We start from the raw sequence: 19851 nt of genomic DNA on the forward strand, positions 1-19851 counted from the left end.
AAACATAATTTTTTAAAATGTAAAACACAGGGTTAATAGAGCAAATCAAGCGTTGTGAGATTGTGAGAAACATCTGACTGTTGGGTCATTGATCATATTTTTCCATAATTTTCCTAGATAAGAGCAAGGGGAAAAGAAAAGCATTGATTTACCTCCACATGTTGGAAATGGATCACTCCACTGTCAAACACTGTTAAACATTCATTTCTTTCCCACGTAGATAGGCTGCAGGCCAGGAGGCAATTAAATGTCAACTTTTCTCTTCTTGTAAGTTGATCGCCTGGTTCAGGTGTGGTGAGTTGTAAGCCGTCTGATAGACCTGGGACTTTAAATTTTTCTGTTTTTAAGAAGATAATCTGTTTAATCAAGAGGTTTAAACAGTATAAACAGCAGCATATTACACTTGCAGTATTTTTCGATTGCTTAAACACTATTTTGAAAACAAGAACCGGTTTTTCATAACACTACACACAATTAGCACAACCACACACCACGTCCTAATCCCATTCTTCTTTTACTAAACCCAACCGTCCCGTTGTTGTCCCGCGCCCCGTCATGGAATTTTCAGCGATCGTGTTCATTTCACGCCCGACTGACAGGAAGAATCGTGCTGTGATCACGAAAGATGCTTCCCATTGAAATGCATTAGTTTAAAAAACGTGATGACTGTCACGAAAAAAAAACGAGATAAATGTGTCCGTGTACACGAATCAATAGATTAAACATTACGTGACCATTTCACGAACTGTCGTGAGACTGTTGATGTGAAAGACAGCCTGATGCTTTGTTTATAGACTATTCGTGGGTGGTTGTTTGCTGTTTGACCTATCAATTCCTGTCGATAAAGTATAAAAGGGTAAATCCTGTATAGTGCATACATTTGTAGCTGTTATGTATCTTTGAAAGTCATTGTAAATACATTTTTCCAACATCTATCTTTGCTCATTCTTTCTCTTGACTATCATTTAGTTCCTTTTTGATGGACATTGTGAATCTATTTATATTTTAAAATGTATTGATACTCAAAATATGGCTTCTCTCTGCACCCTGTACGATAATCTTTGACTTTGTAATCATCTACTATCGCCTGTCAACATAAGAAACTTTTCCTGTCCATTGCTACTACTCACAATTCCCCATCTCTCCGCCACTCAATATCATTAAAGTAAAATGGCAACATGGAGATGGAGACAAACCTGTTTGTCTTTCAAACTGGTGGTGGGTGGAAGACATGTGAGGAGTCCATTAGTGGTTCTAGTGTTGGAGGAAGCCCCCCTGATCTGATGGTATCAGCGCCTCAGGGCAGGGAACATGAACAGAACAAATGCTATTGGAATGCAACCGTGGCCCAAAAACAGGATTGCTATCTTTGCCCATGAAACTCAGAGTAGCCCAAAGCACAGACACACACAAAATGACACAGACACACCCAGATATACACAGGTATATAAGGCGGTTGACGGTGCACCTGAAGGCTGACCACTAAACAGAGGTGTTAGGTAGAGTCACAAAGACAACAGGAGGATGGAAGAAAAGGGAGCAGAGAATGGAGTGGCATCCTGCTACCAGGGATTTGATCCTGCAGCGTATCTGCAGAATTACTACACTCCACCACTGGCTGATTTGGAAAGAAAGGACAGCATTATGCCGTGGAAACTGGCATGCCTGCATAGAGCTTTCACTGAAGGTAAGGAGACGGGGTGATGGGTCATGTAAACTTCATTCCAAAAACAGTTTATGCTCAATAAAAAGCTTTTAAATTGAGTTAATCATATTGCCAGATTACGATGATAATCTCTTACATTGCTGTTGTTTATCAAAATAGGTAATTGGTTGCAATAATAATATATTTATGTTTAATTCAACACTAATAATTAGATTTTGATTTAAGTTCTTCATTCAGAAATTTGATATAATGTCAGCAAAATGGTGCAACAAGTGATTCCAGAATGCAGTATGTGACACTATCCGTAGTTATAACAGTCTGAAGGATTTTTTATTTAAATTTAATGAAATTGTTGAAGAATTAAGGTGATGAAGTAGAATAAAGAACAAAGTATGATTAGACCTAACAGATGCTAATACCAGATACCTTTTGAAGTTTTCACATAAAACATTTGCCTGTCCTTTCTCATCCTCTTTGCAATCTTTCTTTATAATCCAAGCACTCTTCCCTAAAATCATTTTCATTTTATTAATATTCGGAAGTTATGATCATACAATAATCTGTTGAGATATCAGAATAGAAACTGCATATTAATCAAGTCATTTTGGTAAAGAACTCTGAATTAGCTCTTTCTCAGAGTCTTACTTCTCCGTTCTCTGACCTTTCCAGGCGATGTGAGTGGTGAGCTGCTGGTGGACATAGGTTCGGGTCCCACCTTGTACCAGGTGATGAGTGGCTGTGAGGTTTTCAACAAGGTGCTCCTCACAGATTTCCTGGAGGTCAACAGGCAGGAACTGAGGCGCTGGCTCCAGGACGAGGGAGGCTGCAGCCTGGACTGGACACCATTCCTGCAGCACGTCTGCAAGCTGGAGGGACGACGGTACGACCGGATCCCTATAAACTCAGTTTTAAAGACTTGAGATATCTTGAAATATCACTCACTACGAATGACTCAATGTTTAACTAGTATCATCTTCAGGAAATGGTTTATATTTGTAATGTATGCTGTTCTATAGAGAGAAAATAAGAATGCTACTCTTTTCACTTTACATCGATTTATACATAGCATTCTAGAGTTCCTTTTTCTACTTTCTCCATCCTTGTGGTAACACCATTTTCATTCATAATTGGTTTCACAATTCTAAAAATGACTCCGTCATCTTCTTTCAAGGGTCACAAGATCTCACATTTTATTCTGGCCCTCTTCTTGAGCTATGAGTCATCCTTGTACTGTGCCTACTGTGACAATAATAAAAGTGCAAAGTACAGTTGAGGCTGATGACATCATTAGTTTTGTAATTTGGTCATAAAGTAGTAAGTTATGGACACATTTAGATGTTTGACCTGGTGCTACTGTAGATGAAAAGTCAGAGTAGGAAGTCAGAAGGATACATGATATGGGAACCACGAATGTCTGTACCAAATGTTGGACCAATTCATCCAGTAGATGTAGAAATATTTCACAGCAAAAGTGAAAAAATTCCATGGCAAATCATGCAAAAGTTGCTAAGATATTTCAATCAGGACCAAAGTGGTGGACCGAGTGACCAACAGACCTTCAATGTCATCCCTAGAGCTATGCCCACAGCTAATGAACACCTAAATCACTATCATGCAATGCAGTGTGCTTCCAAGTCAACACACAGTATGCATTACATAACTAGTGCAGATACATGCTGTGTGCATATACAATAGCTTTTTTATCTAATTTGGTTATTCATTGTCTCTAACAGGCCCTCAGCATGGACCGAGAAGGCTGCCAAGCTACGTCAGGTCATCATGGACATTGTCCCCATTGACGTGCACTGCCCTCAGCCTCTGGCCCTTGATGCCCTTCCTTCAGCAGGGGCCGACTGTCTCGTGTCCTGCTTCTGTCTGGAGAGTGCCAGCCCTGACCTGGCTGCCTTCACCAGGGCCCTGGGCAACATTGGGAGGCTCCTGCGGCCTGGTGGCCACCTCCTGCTCATCGGATCTCTGGGAATGAGTTACTTTTCTGTGGAGCCTGGGTTAAAGATCCCTCAGAACCCAGTGAATGAGGCCCAGGTCTGTGCTAGTTTGAAGGAGAGCGGCTACACCCTGATCAGGCTGGAGGTTTACACATTGCCTCAGGACATGAGGGGGTTGTTTGATGACACGCATGGGGAGTTTTTTGTAAAGGCAATGAAGGAGTAAGTGTGAGAAAAGAGGATAGATAAAGGCTATTAAATATGAAAGTGAGAAAGTAAGTATCCAGATGAAAATATTGTAGATTAGGCCGAGGTAAATGCAAGGTTTAGCACATTAGACAATGAGAAAATGGGCTACTGGTGATGCTAATAATAATACTCACACATATTTGTTTTTTGGGGATGAGAGGTTGCTTTGATTCTGATCTTCAATCATTTAAATTGTTTTCAAACTGACTCTTAATGGAAACAAATGCAAAGACAAAAAAACAAATGAAATCTTTCACTTAATTTCCTTGGTCCAGTGAATGTCTTTTCTTAGGGTGAATAAGGAGACGGTTAATTTTTCTTTGTTAGAAATGTAATTAAACATTACCCCTGCAGTTCAAACACAGCAACTACAGCATCAAGAATGTAACACTTCCATTTTTTGATTAGTTGCGTGTTACGTTTTGTAATTTCTGAAAATATAAATAAAGATGCTAAAACAATTTGTATTTCATGTTTTCTTATATCAGACTTATATTGCATAACAGCATTATATTGATCCAGACTTATTGTTGATATTAAAAAAGATGGGGGCAGAGATTAGTGGAAGCAGTATACATTTGATAGTACAGCTAAAAAATTGCTTTATTTCAAATGATAAAATTTAGATATGCATCTGAGAATATGATTGTGTAATTAGAAGTACTGAACACCAGGTGTCATTACTCTGCCATCTTGAGTTGCTCCTCAAATATCAAGCCAAAAATGTGTAAATGTTTTCTGATTTCACTAATAATTGTGGCTAATAGCTGTAGTAAAGAACACATATATAGTCTGTAAACATCTGAGGAACAAAGATCATAAAAGTGCAAAAAGGTGTTCAGGGTCTTCATTTAATCAATCTCAATGTCTTCTGTCATTTGCAATATCCAAACACATTTGTCACATGTCCAAATTACATGTTGACTCCATGTGTTAACTAAAATGCCAAATAAAGCCTTTTGTCTTTCTTTTCTTAGAAAGGAAATATGACTGGAGCATTTTACATTCCTACAGATTCCTTTTACAGACATACAATCACACAAATACCAACAACAACCCATTGTAAGTGTTTGATTAGCAACCAAAACAAAACAAAACATTTATATACAAGTCAATAATTACACTCATCATATATATTGTTTAAAAAAAAATCATCTCTGCCGTCACAAACAGATCATGCTTGCTAATCGCCGTGTTACAAAAAAGCCTGTTCATAATATGAAACTGTAAAAACTGTGCTGCATTTTCGTGATTAGTTGGATTATTCTGATATGATTTAATCTGGTCTGCTGTGTCTGTGACTGCGCTAAAAACATCTGTAAGCCATACTCTAATTTCCTTGACCTTGGACGCAAATGTCTACAAAGTTGAGGATAGCAAACTGAAAAGTTGTATTCTAACTTTGGAAGCAGCCCTACAGTTCCTTGGTTAAATTCCAATAGGGATTGACTCTGCAATATAACTGTGTACTGTATACTTATCACACTGTAGTATATCATGTAATATAGTGTACCATATCTGTGTATCATATACAATAGCCAATGTCTGGTCGAACTGTGTGAGACATAACATAAAATAACCTCTAACTAACTCCTAAAACTTTCTTGCACTTTGACTATCACACTGCAGATAAAATAGAATCTTAAATGTTCTTAAATGTAAAATATGCATAAGTTGGTTTATATGTTATTTTATCTTATCTTGAGCTGTGTGCATCATCTGCTTTTTCCAATTGTTCTTGAGATGTGTGTTTTAGGACCAGTATCATTATGTGGCATGCCCTGTACATGACGTGAATGAAGGTGATTCAAAATCAGATTTTTCACACATGGATATAGTTTTCTGGAAAAACTACCCAAAGTCCCAGAATGCTGTTGAATCCTGAACCTAAAAAAAAACAGGTATTTGCTTGAGAAAATGCAGTTCTCATATTTCTTGTGCATTGTCCTTGGCTGACTGGAATTTCAGCCCTGGCCAGACGTGATTTCAGGTTAAACTTTTCCATATACCTGCTCATTAATATTCTGACCTTCTTCAATGTCTGTCTTTTTTCCTCTCTCTTTCTCTCTCTCTCTCTCTCTCTTTTCCACATTCAACTCTTTTATCGCACGCATGCACACACTCACACAATCACAGACCCAAAAAACACACACCCATGCAGGCACACACACACATGGCCCATATGTGTGCAATGCAACACTGTTCCACACTTACACTCTGTCTCCATCGGAGCCCTATTCTTTTGTCATTCTCCTTTTACATCCTCTCTTTCTTTGGCCTCCTCTTTGTCTCCATGGTGACGGCTGAAATCAGCACTTCCTGTCAAACTGTCCGGTGGAGCACACTGATCCCTGAGAGGTTTGCTTTCTTCCCTTAGATCTGACAAGAAAGGGATTTCTAAAGTGTAAGCAATGTCTATGTGTGGCACAAATGCCAGTATAAGATAGAAAAATGGCATAATGTGAAAGACCATCCAGTCTGACCCACCTGTAGCTGAGGCTGTCTGCTGGCTCTCCTTCTCACGTTCCTCCTCTTCCTCCCCAGAAGAGGGATCCTCTTTGTCCACAGAAGACATGTCTAGGGAGGCCAGGTGGGCCTGGTACATCCTCTGGACAGCTGAAAATACAAAACCGGATATAGAATAAGGGAGCACTGCGCCGATTTTACACATAAAAATCAGTTAATGGACAGATGATGGATGGATGAATGTATGGAAGAGATAATTTATGTTTTGTTTCGATATTCTTTTTGTTTCAAATCTGCAATAACTGTTTTTTTTGCCGACTTGGGGGCGACACAACATTGACATATCATCACATTTTCAGTTGATATGGCGAACCTTTTAGCAAACACTTGCATATTTACACATCCAGCAGGAAAAATTATCATTCATTTTGAGTGTTTCTGGTGGTGTTTCAAGCTTTCATCACTCTTTCAGACTGAGTAAAATAAAGAGCATTAGATTTAGCATGATTGATTTTGTAACCAGAAAATGTTCCATATAATTTCTGATAATTTAGTAAGTGCAGGAAAGGACCATGATATGTTCTTTGAAAATAGGACAATGTCATCTGCATATTAGGGCTGTTGGTAGGGCTGGGCGATAAATCGATTTTATCGATTAACTCGAATGTGTAGTTAACGTTGATTTGTTTAAATGAAAATTGATTTTCTCCTTAACATCCGCCGACGCTCCCCTCTGGGCTCCTGTGGCTCAGAACGGGCTCAGCCCTCCCCCCGTGCGTTTGCCATAGAGATACACAAACAACATGGCAGCGACAGGGACTAACATTAATTATAATATATATATATATAAAATAACTAGTCGTTTCATTACTTACTTATCAGTAATCTCCGCCGAAATGACCGGCAGTTCATTCATTCTGTCCCAGCTACCGCTGACCTGAAGGAGCACCATGCAGGGCACCAGAGGCGGTGTTGAGGAACTCTGTTGCGGCTCAACACATCTACTAAATGCTGCTGATATGACCGAGCTGTGACGGAGGTCTGTAGCGGCTTAAACAACTAGCAATCGCCGCTCTGTAGCACGGAGCTCCTCTTCGACGTTTGTTTTTACTATTCAAGAGACCATGGGATGTTAATGTACGTTACTCAGCAACAGGTGAAAATAGGGGCAAGGTTGCGCAATAACGTTAAAATGATTTGAACTTTTAGCGAGGAACTAGAAGTGAATTACCTGTATGTGTGAAAACAGCTTTATCTCACGCATCCGTTTTGTTGTTGTTGAATATATAGCCCCATGTGTGTGTGTGTATGAGTCAAAACAAAATAAAGTTAAAACCTGTTTTGAACAATTTCTTTGTAATCTGCAGCAGATTGATTTTAAGTAGGGGGAGAAAAAATAATTTTTTTGGGAAAGAAATTGGGGATTTTATTTTTAGGCCATATCGCCCAGTCCTAGCTGTTGGTATGAAGGGTGAGTGACAGGCTGCGGCTGGAAATCGGAAGAAGGATGGGAACTAGTTTTAACGTGACTTTAAAATTGACATCCACCAAGCCAAAATGCTAGTTAGCTCGTTCTGGTTTCCTAACTGCTTCGCGAGTTATAGGAGCTTAGCTGGGAGCTTCATGGAGACAGCTAAAGTTTATGTTAGCTGCCCTACAGCTATCAGAGTTAGTTTCGACTTCAAAGATTACCTTCTAACAGCTGTATTCTCAGTATCATGACAATCTGCAAGAAACAGGTTGCTTTCATGTCTTCAGCTGTCCTGTCAAAAATAAAGGCTGAAAATACCCCCCAAAAAATCATCTTTAATCTTTAAAAAGAAATGCAATGGGGCATGACGTAGATCCCCTTCAAGGCCAAGCTGATGTTGGAAGTCCCTCTAGTGCAGTGTTTCTCAAATGGGGGTACGTGTACCCCTAGGGGTAGTTTGGAAGACTGCAGGGGGTACGTGAGCTATTTAACAAAATGTTTAATAGTTACAAGGCTGTTGTCCAGAACATTGTTCCTCTTTATGTAGAATTTTTTTTTTCTACCAAAAATGTGACATTTGTGTCTCCTTCTTTGGACCTAATCTTGCCTTCCTTCCTTTTACTGTCCTACTTTTTACAAGTTTCTTGCTTTTTTCTTCTTATGTCACTGTTTTTGGAAGTTTTTGATATTATTTTGACCTATTCTAGCCTTCCTTCCTTCCTTCTTTTTACCATCTTTTTCCAAGTTTTTTGTCTTTTTTACAGTTTTTGTCTCTTTTTCTCATTAACATTTAAATGTTTTTTTCAGTTACCAGGCTGTTGTTTAGTAAATCAATCGCTAACAGCACTGTACTGTTCCTCTTTATATAGACTTTTTTTTCTACCGAAAATGATTAGCGCTGGTCAGGGGGTACTTGGCTTAAAGAAACAATTCAAAAGGGGTTCATTATTGAAAAAAGTTTGAGAACCACTGCTCTAGCGGACAGAACTTGTAACAACAACCACATGCTTATAGTGGCATTGACAATGCATACGCCTGAGTAGTGTAGTACATATTTATAACAGGCTGCATATGATCATTAAATATTTGAATATTATTTGAATATTAAAAAAATAACAAATGAAATTTGAATGGTATTATAGAGGAAGACTGACAGCTCTACTGCATAGAGAGATGTTCATATGTATCATTGTTATACTGTACATATGATTAAAGCATGAGCTATAATGGATTGAGCCAGTGGTTCAATAAAAAATAATAAAAAAGGAGTGGTGATAATGGGCTCTGAACCTATAGTATTAGTTATTACCTCTGCCACTTGTTTACTTTATAGTTAGTTTTACCCTTCTAATAATATTTTCTCCCAAAACCCAAACTAAATCTTGGTAGAACTTCGAACAGGCCATTCCACTCTGCTGAAAATATCACTGATGGATGTGGTTGGGTGTGGTCAGAAGTGTGCTTTGTTGCACCTGTAACCACACCCAACAGTGATGTCATGGAGTCGAGTACACTGCTGCAAGGTGAGAAGTTAAAGTTGATAATATGTGGGTGATACCTAATATTCTCACTTCTGAAATGAAGAGATGGTGTTTATATACAAATGTGTAGGCATGTTGTTAAAATGCAATTCATCACACCAATACACTTTCAGTAAAACAATGTAGACATTGATCTTAAGGGTCAAATAATGATGTTGTTGTGTGTGTTTATATTTGTGTGACTCTGGTTGTATCCGTGTATGTGTGACACCATGTTGCAGCTGTGTGCCCATCCTATAATCCAGGATGATCCAGAACAGGCTCACAGCTGTCTCTGCTCCTAATCTCACATAACACACACGCACGCACGCACGCACGCACACACACACACACACACACACACACACACACACACACACACACACACACACACACACACACACACACACACACACATAAACATATTCCAAACAGATATAAACCACATGGCAGTTGCTACAGCAGAATTAGATCTCACAAATTATTTTATTTTGTGACATTTGTTACGTGAATTCAAACACACATTTAAATATATTCAAAACAGTGCGTTTACCTTTCAGTGAGGGTGGCTGGTAGGTTGATGTGTGAACCAGGTTGGCTTTCAAGGCTCCATTTTCCCCCAGAACCCACTGCAGAAGTAAAGCATCCAAATCACGGTTTACAGATTATCGGATATATGTACAGTAAATGTTTTAGCCGTATTTCAGTGGAAAATACCCAGGGCTGGACTGGGACAAAAAAATTGGCCCTGGCATTTTTGGCCCAGGCGGCCCACACCCACCATGATTGGTCAGACATATTCCCTGCAGACAGTCCTCTTAAAATATGCGTGCATTCTATGATATGAGTTGCCTAGTGTTCTGCGTTCATGTGATAGTTTTGGGTCCTTCAAGACTTATCTGTTGATCTTACACTTAAATAATTAATTCATTCTTAGAGTTATGATTTGTATATTTATGTTATTTTTATTATTGATATTGTATTGCCATTATTGTTATTATTACTATTTTGCTTAATATTGGCTTAGCAACTTTAAAAACAGTTTACAGTGAATTTTAACTATTGTAAGATTCATATTTTGTCGCTTTGGACATAAGTGGAGAGGGGGTTGTAGCCGATTCTGTGGTCTGTCCCGGGACCATGGTCTCCGGCACGGACCAGTGGTTACTGCCACTAGGGGCGCTAGAGACACTGGTCGCGACCAGCTCCTCAGTGGTCTCCCCTGCGGTCCCTGTGGTCTGTGAAGCGGCTTTAGTATTTTCTCCCCTTTCCTGTCGTTTTGGCAGCACTGTTAGCTGGATAAATGTCAGAGATCATAATCTTTTGTCTATACAATACACTATATCAGATATATTATGATTATTATTGTTATTATTATTGATAATGGAGATCTGTGTGGTCAGGACCAGCTGGTCTCTGGCACGGACCAGCTGGTCTCTGGCACGGACCAGCTGGTCTCTGGCATGGACCGGGGGTCACAACCACTAGCTCGTGTCTCAGGGCCGGGGAGCGTGGCCATAGTGGATTTGATTGGGTCAGGCCAGTGCCAATAAAGAAAATTAACCAATGGGCCACTGTGAGTTCTATATGGGCCGGTGCGGCCAAAACAAATAAATACATTTATTATATATCGGCGATTTGGCCCAAAAGTGCGTCGGCCCACCGGGAAAATGCCGGTATGCCAGATGGCCAGTCCAGCCCTGAAAATACCCAACACTACCCCACAGTGCTGTAGCCTCAGATACATCTCGGACTACAGTAAATTGTTATTATTTCATTATTTTTTGAATTGTTAACATTACAGTAGAAAGGAAGTAAAGATGAGACATTCGTTCAAGATGAGAAACTGCAATACAAAAGAAATAAAACAAATTAATTTGACTGTTTTGAAGGAAAGAGGAAAAATGTGGTTTTGGAGTCTCAACCAGATTGTCACACAGTAATTTATGATATTGTGATACTGTCACCATGGCTGCCTCAGCTGTTTTTATTTTGCTCTGTCTTCCCCTTTGTCCCTGTCCCTAGCTACTTCTCACTTCCCCCAGGGCCATGCATTTATGAGGAACTTCCCAGACATGCCATTCTCCACCTGTCCACTACATGCTCTCGTACTTGCCCACGAATCCTGTTCACCTGACTCCCACATCCACCTGTACATCCCCACCTGCTGACACACCTACCTCTCATTATCTTATCAGCCCTTTCCCTTTGCTAATTTATCATGTTGTCAGTGTTGCCTTTGCATCCAGCAATTTGAACCTGTTTCTGCTTTCTTGTTACATGTTCCAATGTATTAACCTGTTTCCTGTCCCATTAGACATGTCTTCTTGGATTTGTTTGACTTTTCAGACCGCCATCTAATGTGTCAGCCTGTTCTGGACCATTGCCTTTAGTAATATTTCCTTCATCCTAAATTTCTTGCCTTGTATATGTGTTTGTCTGCATTTGGATCCTCAATTCTATTACCTTGTACACACACACACACACACACACACACACACTTGACAGATACAGATCAAATTTACTTTTGGTGTGCACCCACTCTCTCTCTCATCCCACCTAATATACTCCTGCCTCCAATGCAAACATGCAATATTTTCCAGAATGCCTTTCTACAACCTCCACAAAACAAACCTGAGAGTGCTGCATTCAATTTGCATACATAAATTTAGAGCTTGAAAAAATAAAGAGTCACTAACACACATTACTCAACAAACAAACTCACATTGTGTTCTGGTGTATTAAGACTACTGAGAGTGAACAAATGAGTGTCTCTGCCTCCTTTTAAAATCATTGAAATTTGATGTAAAATGGTGAGTGACTTTAGCCTGGTGGATTTTAAGTCCTAAATAGTGCAAACCATCTGGTCTACCTGGTGAGGGCCGATGTCTTCCTCTGGTGATGGTGGTTCTGTCAATCTGAAGAGTGTGGCTGGTGTTGGCCTCCGACGTCGAATCTTAGGAAAGAGAGAGTCTATCAAACCATGCTGTGTGAATTTGTGTATATTTGCATATGTGTGTGCTAAGCAAATCCCTAACACAGACAGCCCCATCCATAGGAACAAGGTCAGACTGATACCAACAGTCTTTTATGTAGCCTTGTGGTTCTTGATGTTACGTAATGTCTCCAGAGGATTTTTTTCTGTGACAACAATGCAATGAGAAAATGCATATCATTGCGTAACAACATTTAAAAGATTGTTGTCCAGATTGTTCCTGAATGTGGATTACATCTTGTTATAGATGGCGGCTGCCTGGATTATTTAAATGTGCGCAGTATTACACTGCATGTTCCCATCACTTGGTCGTAATCATTTAGGTTTTTCAATTATTCTGTCCAGTGTGTTATTTCACCATCAAATGCATGTCCAGTTCTACTTAAACTGCCTTGAACAATCTTGCATCATATATCCAAATAATAATAGCCCTCTTACTTTCACTGATTGGCGGTGGGTGGTTCACAGTTTAAATATAGGTGTTCTGTTTTTTTAGGTTTTATGTCATTCAACATCACTTATTGGTGGAGAGTGTTTTTTTCTTTCCAACTAAAGCAATTTTCAGTTACTATTTAAGTAAATTTAACATCAAGCAGGTGTCAAAATATATAATGCTCTCCAGCTGCAGAGTGAGTGATAACCCAGCAGTTATGCAACTGAAATGAAATGTAACTTTAAAATGTCATTAGTTTCAGTCTGATATGAGAAGACAGTTACATAACACAACTTTACAATAATATGGAATATAAAATTCAGTGATTCAAAATTCAGGAATTCAATCTGAATGTTTTTTTAATTGCACCTAAACACATTTTGATGTACTTTATAAGTATTTTCATTTTTATGCTACTTCTATTCCATATTAGGGGCACTACATTTATTTTACAGCTATTGTTAATCATAACTTTTCAGATTGAGATTTTGAATGCAGAAATTATTATCAGTTTATAGAATAGAATGCATTGTTACTGATTAAACTACACAGAAGCACATACAATACTTACAAATAGCTCCACCTTGACCAGCTACAACATTAAAGTACTCCTTATATGTTAATGCATCAATAATATAACACTTCAGGAGACATTCTGCATACTAAGTACTTAGTTACTAGTACTTACTCATTTTGTTGCCAATACTTCAGTTATTTTCTGAACATTTTATTTTCACCTATTGTTGTGATTTAAGTCCAAGCGACGCCAACTCTTGATTATTCATAGTACAATGATAAACAATAATAAAACACCTCCTTCTGGCTAACAATAACTAAGTGTTATGAAATATACAATAGCTGCATCACTCTCTTTCTATTTTGTAACGTGTTATGGTAATAAGATTGTTGTGAGATACAATGGGCTGCCAAGCCAATCCCAGCTGAGAGTGTAGGCATAACATGTGTGGGCAGCTTTGGTTGACTCTGGAGTAACGCACTAACTTCCTGCATCTGCCTCATTCTGCGTGCTGAAATCATACATATTCATTATTCAGACACTGGAATTAAATACGCTGCCCGTTGTGGGGGAACACATTTAAATATGAATTACAAGGCATCCAATTAGATGTTTAAAATGTGTCAACATAAAAATTCAAATGCAGTACTCTAACAAACACATATAGACACACACACACACAAACACACACACACACACACACACACACACACACACACACACACACACACACACACACACACACACACACACAAACACATCTCTCAGGAAAAAAAAAAACATGTGCAGTCAAAGGTAAGCCCCTGTCTGAGAGCCTTTTCAGACACAGTGACCTTTTCTGAGTGTTTTGTTAACATGGTTGCCAGAAGGTCGAGCACCTACAGGGAACATGGTATTTTCATTAGGTTGTCGCCCTGCATGTCTGAAATGCCTATTACAGTAATACCTGTGCCATCTCAGTGACGCTGCACTGCACTGCTTTGATTTGTAACTGATTTGTTTCACATTTCTCAGCGCATACAGCTAGCTGGTATATATTCAATTCCCTGGTTTTGTGTTTATTTAGGGCACTGTTTTGCTTGAACAGGCTAAATGTGATGATATAACTCTATCATATAGCCGAGGGAGCAGTAACCTCCAGCATTGTAGAAATAAGCTACTATTGGGGATTTGTTTTGTTCAGAGTTGAGTTAGTTTTCTTTTTATACATGTATTGAACCTGTCATCACGATTTGTTACACAGATATTATTACTGCCCTAATAATGTTTCAATCATTGAGTTTGGTTTAGGATGATGGCTCACAAAATATATGATGTAGATGGCTTTACAAGCTATTTTCACAAGTTAAGGGATCACAGAAACTTGTTTTAGGTATTTGATTTTGCAACAGTCTACTCAAATAGCTAACTGTGTACAAAAACATCTATTAACATAGACCTGTTTCAGTGGTCTTCCACCACAAAATTGGCAGTGTGGTGCGTTTTAGTCTATATCGACGACGATTCATTTAAAGGATTGCTCCGGTGCCGGATTTTTCGTCCGGATGTCCCTCACCTTCTGCCTTCTTTGTGTTGGCATTCTAAACTCCAGTCGATTTATGAGGGCTATGGTTAACTGCTCCTCAGATCTCTGCAGGGTAAATCCAGTTTTCTGTTGCACGACTAAAACAACTTCAACAACTTTTGAACAAGCACATGTTCCACCAAAACAAGTTCCTTCCCAAGCCTATTTTGCTGATTTTAGCGCCGCTCAAGACAATTGTGATTGGTTTAAAGAAATGCCAATAAACCAGAGCACGTTTTTCTCCCATCCCGGAATGCTGTGTGAACTAGCCTGACCTTCCTCCACAGCGCTGCAGAGGAAGGTCTGGCTAGTTCACACAGCATTCCATACATCTTTACAGTGTTATAATCAAGAAACTGTGTCGGCGGATTCCTCTCCACACAGCATTGCACCATCGCTACCAATTACACCACAACAGTAAAACACTGGACTTTAAAAACAGCCCTAATGTTTTATACTGTTAGTAGCACAGAGTATATGTGCATTCACTGAAATATCATTCAAGGTTTTACACACCATCATTGTGTTGTTAAAGGCTGTTTAACAAAGAACATCTGGTAAATAAAACGTTGATGTAAAGTTAGGCATATCAAGTAATTCATTTTGGTGCAAGCAGTCACACAACACCATGCCGTGGCCAGTGACAGTGAGGACAGCTGGACGAAACACTACTCCAACTGTGCACATCTGATGTGTTAATGCATTTTCTGTTCTAATTTTCTGCAGTTTTTGAGAACTATCCAGCAAAGGTTAGAAATGTAGCAGCTACAACCTCACTGTCACTTCAATGTGGTGCCCGCATCGTAAATCATTAATCCCACACCTTATTTTGGGTAGGTAGGATGACCTTCGTGGTTACATAATGTTCAACTTCAATGCATTAATCTGGTAGTTTATAATGCACAATGGCAGCACTGGGTGGGTACAGTGTCCTGAAGAGCCCTTCATAGAGAAACAACCTTTCCACTTAACAATTAAGACCATGCAGTGAAACATAAATCCCTTGCAGTATTTATTTTATACAATGCATTCAATTTATTCTGTGAATAATCCTGTGTAGAGCTTGATTTGATGTTCAAGAAAACATAATGAGATAGACTGTTGTAATTTGATTTGTTATCCAGTGAGGAATTTCTAAAAAAAAAAAAAAAACAGGCAGAAGGGCTGCATATATACTCTACACCGGGAATTGGAAACTTCCCATTGCAAGTTTCTACATTTAGCTGGAGTTACGGTGTCCTATTCAATGGAAAGCAAATGTGTTATTTCCTGTTTCCAGCTAGCCAGACATTCTCAGCTGGTCTGGCTCCTTGTAAATAGGACTAATGTGTTAACAGGAGCAGAATGAAGTATGCTTGGTTAGGTGGAAAAGACCCTGCTGAACTTTAGAGCTCTTGGTTGTGCTGCAGTGAACATTTGTTCTTATCATTAGCTGTCCTTGCCCTCAGTCATCCACAGCTAATCTCTTTGGTTTTAATCAGTAATTTCCTTGGCTGATGTTTATTTTCTCTTCCCTTTCTTACGTGCCCTCTGTCAGTTAGATCTCTCTATTTTCCCTCACTCTTGTCCCCAACACTTTGTTTTATTTATAACTTCCAGCTCTTTCCACGTATCTCTCTACCTGTCTCTGTTCCCATGCTAGTGCTTGCTATTTCAATGCTAATTTTATGGCTGTCTTTTGGAAATGTTGCACACAAGAACTCAGCTGACCCTCACATATACCCCATATAGCCTTCTGCTGGGTGGTTTCAGTCACTATCAGTGGGAATGTGCAGCAGGGTCAGCCTTTGATAAGGGCAACAAAAGGACAGGATACCGTTGAGCAAACCTCACAGGGCTGCATGAGAAGGCTATCGATTTGAAAACGACCTTCTTTGCAACTTTGTAGACTCTTGAGCAGTCAAGCTTGATTATTCATTAATCAAATCCTCAGAATCAAAACGGTAAATTACAGGACAGGCGGCAAGTGGCATGTGCATGTGTGAAAGTTAAATCTCCAGTGTAGTTTGGAAAAAAAGTGAAGAAATGCCATCTGGTCAGCTACTGTCAAAGTCCTTTGAAATGAGAACCATTTCCCAGAAGCAACCGCAACATGCTAGGGTCAATTATCAAGGAGAGTCGTGGTTGGCTGCATTCAGACACATCTCAAGTACAATTGAGTCTCATTCATAGACTGTATAATATTATGGACAGAGCATGTGTGACGTCACCCATTGGTTTGTGGAGATCTGCTATGAGTCGTCGAGTTTGCCGTTACGGGCGCAGCCATCCTGGTTGTGACGATTTTAGACGAGAGGGAGGAGTGAGGGAGGAGTCACGTTACGTTACACACTTTCACTGGCAATCACATCATAGCCACGCCCTAAAACATCCCCTGCGTTATCGCCGATTTTAAAATCAACGAGACCATAATTTAAAAAATGAAGACTTAAAACTAGCGATTGAGACCATAAACTCATTATGAAGGTAATAAATCAAGTGAGAAGTGGGTCACTTTCTCATAGACTTCTACAGAAACCGACCTCCATTTGCAACCGCGCATGTCGCCCCCTGCTGGAATTCAGATAGAATGCAGGTTTAAGGCACTTCCGCATTTGCAGCACTTCGCCGAACCAGATGCGTTGTCCACTAATATTATACAGTCTATGGTCTCTTCCCACATGAAAAGACCATTAGGCAGTTAGGGTGGCAGCCTGCACTGCAATGGTGAGTGGGGAAATAAGAAAGAGAAACAACGAACTGCAGGCAGCCTAAATCATGCATTATCAAAATTTGCAGCTGAATCATCCCCTCAGCTGGATTTGTGGTATGTTAAGCATTGACGAAAATCCTCAAATCGGCAGCAGATTTTTCTCCACTAGCATTTTAAGCAACAGGTGATCCTATAAGGAGAGTTAGGGTCGCTTTGGTGACGATAAGAAGATGTATCCTAAGACGTTTAATGACGTAAGAACCTTTTGCGTGCTTTACCACTTTTGCTTTATTGCTTTTATTCCCATTATATCCGTGCCAGAAGATTTGCAGTAATCTTCCTGAGACGCCAAATTGCCAGAGCGTCTTATAAGGAAAGAGCTGATTCAGCTCAAATTATGCCATCAATGAGCATTTACGGGTTGAAATGTATGTAGAAAAAGGTCTTAATAATCGAAGACTATGGAAGTAATGAGCAACACTTGTAATGTAAAACCTTCCCGTTTAGTTTGTTTCAGTACGATGACAAATTTCCATTGGATTTATAAATCAACACATTAGTAACAGTTGGTTTAACCCAAATAGTGTTCAGATGTGACACATTTGGGTTGCTTAAAAAAAGCAAATGAAGAAATGAAGGGGTACAGAAAGTAGTCCAAAGCCAGAGAGACTGCAAGTTGAGCTGTAAACAACAGATGTGTGAGAAATATTTGAGTGCCAGCTATTATTGATTTATTAGTTTATTTTTGCATTCCAGCCTGAAACGAGCTCTCCAAGCAGATGCCCCATGAAATCTCAAATTTGGGAGGAAATGAGGATATTGCACCTGGTATCTAATAATATTTCCCTTGGGGCTATCTGTCAATAAGGCAAGAACGGCTTCTGACTCAAAAGCGTAAGAAATGGACAAATCTTTTATTTGCTGGGGGAATTGTATCCAAAAGTTATCTCAGTGTTACACAAATGTCCTTTATGGGCTGTAATTGCAGGACTAAATGCTAGTCTGCATCCATACTGCACAGGCTAACATTATTACATTATTTCACCAACATAGCTTCTGATGTCAGCATGTTTCACCTGCATTTGCTTTGGAATCGTTCAGCATTTATTGCACTTACCACCTCCTCGTAAAATATGACTAACAATGTGACCTTCTATATTTTGTTTCACAGATGTGGTAGGGGCATTATTGCTCAGACACATAATCTCATTTTTAATATAACTAACGGTGCTTTATCCCCCTCACTTCCTGCTCCTCCTCTTCCGCCTCCTCCGCTCCTTTTGAAGGGCAGAGATTCCTCATCACTTTTAAGGGCTCCAAATCTGCACAGCTCACATTAATCTCAGTGCTGCCCAGACAGAGTAACACCCAATGTCAGAATACAGAGTTCTGCAAAGTTGTGCTAGACTGGTTATGTAACTGTCTGTCAGTGGCCAGGCCTGATGCTTCAGATGCTATACAGAGGAGGGTGACACTCACTTTTGTATTTTTAAAATCCAGGATGAAAGTTAGAAGCAGGCATGTCTCAAATTTGTGTCATTACTTTTATCTATTTTTGCCAGGTAGCTTGACCATAACATTCTAAAAGTAGTGTGTATGTGATAAGATGTTTTAGGCTGCACAACAATGACACAAAGCACTGAAATAGGTTTTGGTATATGACCCAAGTTTGACCTCATTCTTCCACGCACACACACACACACACACACACACACACACACACACACACACACACACACACACACACACACACACACACACACACACACACACACACACACACACACACACACACAATCATCACCACACGCCCTGGCTCTTACCATCTCCACCTGTCGCGGGTCCAGCTGGGTGGGCACGGAGGAAGGCACGGAGAACTGTATCTTCCTCCTCGCATCCTTGTCTTCCTCCGTGTCTGTGGGCAGCAGCGGGTCCATGGCATCCAGCCGGTCACCTCCACAGCCAAAGATGTCCAACGAAGAAGTCCCGTTTCGATTGAACTTCCTGTGTAAACTCTGTATGACTCCCCAAATGACAAAACTGCAACTGAAGTCCCAACAGTCCTCTGGTCTCTTTGGACTCTTGAGTTGCGTTTAACAGCGTTGCCTGCTTCCTCCCATAGACTGTTGCTTCCTCCTCTCTTGCGCCTCTTTCTGTCTGTCTCCCTCCCTCCCTCACACACACACACACACACACACACACACACACACACACACACACACACACACACACACACTGTCAGTAAGTCTCTCGCTCCCGACGTGTCTGCACGGACCTATTTTGTGTGTGATGAGAACAGGAGAGGAGTGTAGCGCGTGCAGCAGAACGTGCT

The 19851-nt window shown here is 39.9% G+C and overlaps 2 protein-coding genes across 3 annotated transcripts; one reads left to right on the forward strand and one right to left on the reverse strand.

Moving 5' to 3' along the window:
- Positions 1 to 1524: 1524 nt before the first annotated feature.
- LOC120551674 (phenylethanolamine N-methyltransferase-like) lies at positions 1525 to 3838 on the forward strand. Its single transcript, XM_039789164.1, has 3 exons — positions 1525 to 1687; positions 2336 to 2546; positions 3400 to 3838. The coding sequence occupies exons 1-3, from the start codon at positions 1525 to 1527 to the stop codon at positions 3836 to 3838; spliced, it is 813 nt and encodes a 270-aa protein (XP_039645098.1).
- A 608-nt stretch (positions 3839 to 4446) lies between these two features.
- Positions 4447 to 19804, reverse strand: LOC120551675 (protein phosphatase 1 regulatory subunit 1B-like). Of its 2 annotated transcripts, XM_039789165.1 has the most exons (5): positions 19343 to 19788; positions 12191 to 12274; positions 9872 to 9947; positions 6349 to 6477; positions 4447 to 6240 (listed from the first exon to the last, which is right to left on the reverse strand). In XM_039789165.1, the coding sequence occupies exons 1-5, from the start codon at positions 19454 to 19456 to the stop codon at positions 6107 to 6109; spliced, it is 537 nt and encodes a 178-aa protein (XP_039645099.1). In that variant the 5' UTR covers positions 19457 to 19788; the 3' UTR covers positions 4447 to 6106. The 2 variants fall into 2 exon arrangements, with proteins under 2 accessions (XP_039645099.1, XP_039645100.1); XM_039789166.1 differs by lacking the exons at positions 4447 to 6240; positions 6349 to 6477 and adding an exon at positions 8932 to 9619 and having other exon boundaries at positions 19343 to 19804.
- Positions 19805 to 19851: the final 47 nt, after the last annotated feature.

This window comes from Perca fluviatilis, chromosome 21 (assembly GCF_010015445.1).
Source record: "Perca fluviatilis chromosome 21, GENO_Pfluv_1.0, whole genome shotgun sequence".
Classification (NCBI taxonomy): Eukaryota; Metazoa; Chordata; class Actinopteri; order Perciformes; family Percidae; genus Perca; species Perca fluviatilis.